Below are 4,701 nucleotides of genomic sequence, written 5' to 3'. Positions count from 1 at the left end.
CACGGGACAGGGGTGGGGGACACCCCAGGGATGTGGGACAGGGGTGGGGGACACCCCAGGGACAAGGGACCCTGATGGGGGGACCCTTGGGGACATGGGACATAAGTAGGTGACACCCCAGGGATGTGAGACCCTGTTGGGGGACCTTTGGGGACACGGGACAGGGGTGGGTGACACCCCTGGGGACAGGATTAGGGGACCCTTGGGGACAGGGGACAGGGGTGGGGGGCACCCCAGGGATGTGAGACCCTGTTGGGGGGACCCCTGGGGACACGGGACAGGGGTGGGGGACACCCCAGGGATGTGGGACCCTGATTGGGGGACCCCTGGGGACACGGGATGTGAGTGGGCGGGGCCTTGGGGACACGGGGACCCCCCTAAAGGGACTCTTGGGGACAGCGGGAGGGCGTGGCCACGGTGGGGGGGGGCGTGGCCAGGGCCCAGGAGGGGCGGGGCCTTCCCAAGTGTTCTCAGTGCAAGGGGCGGGGCCTCGTGGTGGGAGGGGCCTCACACAGTGGGGTGGGGGTTATGCTGATGTGGGTGGGGCCAAGTGTGAAAGGGGGCGTGGCCTCATTCCCTGTGGGTGGGGCTTCGTTGAATGATGGGGTGTGGCCTGAGTCAATGTGGGCGTGGCCAAGTGCAACAGGGGGCGTGTTCTACCCTGTGGGCGTGGCCACGTCTCCTTCAGCGCGGGCGGGGCCAAGGGGGGGTCTCACCCAATCAGGACCGACACGCAAAAGGGGGCGTGGCCACATCTCATGGGCGGGGCTTCCTCCACAGTGGGCGGGGCCAGATGGGTCTCACCGCGTGGGCGTGGCCTCGCTCGGTGGGCGTGGCCTCGCCTGCTGCGGGCGGGGCTGAAGGGGGTTAAGGGTCAGGGGATCGACCAATGGGGGCGGGGCAGGGGGGCGTGGCCTTACCCGGTGGGCGGGGCCGGCGAGGGCGGGCCGGACTCGGAGGAGCTGGAACTGGAGTCGGAGTCGGAGTCGGACGAGGAGGAGGAGGAAGAGGAGGAGGAGGAGGAGGAGGAGGACGAGGACGACGAGCTCTTGGGGGCCTCACTGGGAGCACTGGGAGCACTGGGAGCGCCCGTGTCCGCGGCAACCGCGCTGTCGGTGCTGGGAGGGGCGGCACTGGTGACACTGGGAGCACTGGTGACACTGGGAGCACTGGGAGTGCTGGTGACACTGGGAGCGCTGGGAGTGCTGGTGACACTGGGAACGGCAGCACTGGTGACACTGGGAGCGCTGGTGACACTGGGAGAAGCAGCACTGGTGGCACTGGTCATACTGGTCGAGCTGGTGACGCTGGGAACAGCAGCACTGGGGACACTGGGAGCTCCAGCACTGGGGACACTGGTGACACTGGAAGCTGCAGAACTGGCGAGACTGGTCGCACTGGGAGCAGCAGCACTGGTGACACTGGTCATACTGGTGACACTGGGAGCAGCAGCACTGGTGACACTGGTCGTGCTGGGAGCACTGGTGACACTGGGAACCGCTGGACTGGTCACACTGGTCGCACTGGTGACACTGGGAGCTGTAGGGCTGCTCCCACTGGTCGTACTGGTCGCACTGGGAACCGCGGGGCTCGTCGTGCTGGTTGCACTGGTGACGCTGGGAACCGCAGGGCTGGTCATACTGGTGACGCTGGGAACCGCAGGGCTCGTCATACTGGTCGCACTGGTGACGGTGGGAACCACAGCACTGGTGACACTGGGAGAACTGGTCGCACTGGTGGCCCTCAGAGCAGTGGTGGCCCCTCCAGCACTGGTGGCACTGGCGGCACTGGTGACACTGGGAACCGCAGCACTGGTGGTACTGGTGACACTGGGAGCACTGGGGACACCAGTGACACTCCCAGAACTGGCCACACTGGTCACACTGGGAGCACTGGTCATACTGGTCACGCTGGTCACGCTGGTCACACTGGTCATACCGGTCATACTGGCCACACTGGTCACGCTGGTCACGCCAGTGGCCCGGGGCGCACTGGGAGCACTGGTGACACCGGCGGTGGCCTTGGAGAGAGCACTGGTCATACTGGGAGCGCCGGTGGCCTTGCTGGCGATGACGCTGACGTTACTGGTGTTACTGGTGTTACTGGTGGCCCCGAGGGCCCCCGCGGTGGCCGTGGCGGTGGCCGTGGCGGCGCTGGCCCGCGGTGTGGCCATGGTGGCCATGGCGGTGGCCTTGGCGGTGGCGTCGGCGCTGGCGCGCAGGATGGCGGCGCCCAGGGGGCTCACGCCCGCGGGGACCCCCACGGGGACACCCCGGGGCACCAGGACGGGGGTGGCACCCACGATGACGGTCGGGGTGGCCTTGGGGGGGACACTGGTGGCTCCCACGGTGACACTGGTGGCTCCCGGCGGGACAGTGGTGGCCTCTGGGGTGACACTGGTGGCTCCTGACAGGACACTGGTGGCCTTGGGGGTGACACTGGTGGCTCCTGACAGGACACTGGTGTCCTTGGGGGTGACACTGGTGGCCCCCGTGGTGACACTGGTGGCCCCCGTGAGGACACTGGCGGCTCCCACAGTGACACTGGTGGCACTGGTGACACTGGGGCTGACGGTGGCGGCTCCAGTGGCCTTGGGGGTGACACTGGTGGCACTGGTGACACTGGTGGCGGCTCCAGTGGCCTTGGGGGTGACACTGGTGACAACGGCGGCAGCGGCAGCTCCCACGGTGACACCGGTGGCCTTGTTCTCTGTGCTGGTGGCACTGGTGGCACTGGTGGCACTGGTGGCCTTGTTCTCCGCACTGGTGACACCGGGGACGACGCCGGCGGCCTTGCTGTCCACAGGGGTGACACCAGAGGTGACACTGGTGGCCCCAGAGGTGACACTGGTGGCCCCAGAGGTGACACTGGTGGCCCTGCCATCCGTGGGGGTGACGTTGGTGGCCCTGCCATCCACGACAGTGACACTGGTGGTCCTGGCATCCGTGGGGGTGACACTGGTGGTCCTGGCATCCGTGGGGGTGACGTTGGTGGCCCTGCCATCCACAACAGTGACACTGGTGGCCTTGGAGGTGACCCCGCTGTCCGTGGGCGTGGCCTGAACGGAGCCACCAAGAGCGACCTTATTGTCCCCGGGGGTGGTGGCCTTGCTGTCCAGGGCGGTGGCCGCGGCGACACCGGTGGCCTTCGGGGTGGCACTGGTGGCCCCCACGGTGACGCTGGTGGCCCCCACGGTGACACGGGCGGCACTGGTGGCCCCCACGGTGACACTGGTAGCCCCCACGGCGACACCGGTGCCACCGACCCCTCTGGTGGCCACCTTATTGTCCATCACGGTGCCGGCGACCCCCCCGGCCCTGGGAGCCACCCCGTAGCCGCCGGTGGCCCCCAGGGGCGCCCCCCCCTTGGCGTGGCCCAGCCGGGGCGGCGGCAGCAGCGGCGGCAGCGCCGAGGCGGCCACGGGCGAGGAGGGGAGGCTGAGGCGGGCGGCGGGCAGCAGAGACCCCAAAGTGCCCCCGGGACCCCGGGACAGAGCCCGCGGTAGCCCCGGGGGAGGGGGGGGCGGGGTGGCCCTGGGGGACGCCCGGGGAGGGGGCAGGGAGGGGGCAGAGGGGGGGTGGGGGCGGCGCTGCCGCCGCTGCTGCCGCCGCCAGGTTTGGGGGGGCGGCGCCGCCTTGGGAGGCGGCTCCGGGGAGGTTTTGGGGGGTTTGGGGTCCGCGGGGGATTTGGGGAGGTTTTGGGGGACGTTGGGGGACGCGGGCATGGCCTTGGGGAGGGCGGGGGGGGTCACCTCCAGTTTGGGGACGGGCGGGGACAGAGCCTTAGGGGCGGCCTGGGGAGGGGACAGCAAAGGTTTGGGATCACCAGCACCCAATTTGGGGTCCCCAGCGCCCAATTTAATGTCTCCAGCGCCCACTTTGATGTCCCCAGCGCCCAGTTTGATGTCACCACCGCCCAGTTTGGCGTCCCCACCACACAGTTTGGCGTCCCCAGCGCCCAGTTTGCCCTCGTTGGCTCCCAGTTTGGTGCCGTTCACGCCCGGTTTGGCGTCGGTCACTCCCAGTTTGGCGTCACCCTTTGCTGGGGGTGGCCCTGGGGACACTTTGGTGGCCCCCTCGGCCGCGGGGGCCGCCCCCGGGGGCTTCTCCTCCGGCGGCGCCGATTTGGGGGTCGCCGGGGGGGTCACGCCGGGGGTGGTGACATTTGGGGTGACGTTTGGGGCGACACTCGCACTGGTGACATTTGGGGTGACGTTTGGGGTCCCCCCCGTCCCCTCCGGGGTCGGTTTGGTGGCACCGGGGGTGGTGACGCTGCTGGGGGTCCCCAATGTCCCCTCTGGGGGGGGTTTGGTGACCCCGGGGGTCCCCAGAGTCCCCTCCTGGTTGGGTTTGGTGGCCCCGGGGGTCCCCAGTGTCCCCTCTGAGGGGGGTTTGGTGACCCCGGGGGTCCCCAGAGTCCCCTCTGGGGGTTGTTTGGTGGCCCCGGGGGTCCCCTCGGAGGCCGTTTTTGGGGTCCCCCCCTCGGTGCCGGGCGGGGCCGGCTGCGGGGGGAGGGGCTGCTGTGCCCCTCCCCCGATGGGGACCCATTTGGGGGTCCCTGGGGTGCCCCCCCGGGGCGGGGGGGGCTGCGGTGCCGCCGGGTGCAGCTCGGCCAGGGGCACCCACTTGGGCCGGGCGGGGACGGCGGCGGGGGGCGTGGCCAAGGGCGCGGGCGTGGCCTCGGGGGGCGGGGCCAATTTGG

At 70.0% G+C, this 4,701-nt stretch overlaps 1 protein-coding gene across 1 annotated transcript; it reads right to left on the bottom strand.

Moving 5' to 3' along the window:
• Nucleotides 1-423: 423 nt before the first annotated feature.
• Nucleotides 424-3,528, bottom strand: LOC113941476 (uncharacterized protein DDB_G0271670-like). Its single transcript, XM_027632629.1, has 5 exons — nt 2,813-3,528; nt 1,942-2,701; nt 1,812-1,887; nt 1,519-1,751; nt 424-1,242 (listed from the first exon to the last, which is right to left on the bottom strand). Exons 1-5 carry the CDS (start codon nt 3,290-3,292, stop codon nt 917-919), a joined length of 1,875 nt encoding a protein of 624 aa, XP_027488430.1. The 5' UTR covers nt 3,293-3,528; the 3' UTR covers nt 424-916.
• Between the last annotated feature and the right edge of the window lie 1,173 nt (nt 3,529-4,701).

Source organism: Corapipo altera, unplaced genomic scaffold (assembly GCF_003945725.1).
Source record: "Corapipo altera isolate COAL_440 unplaced genomic scaffold, ASM394572v1 60382, whole genome shotgun sequence".
NCBI lineage: Eukaryota > Metazoa > Chordata > Aves > Passeriformes > Pipridae > Corapipo > Corapipo altera.
This window is presented reverse-complemented; position numbering and strand designations above follow the sequence as displayed.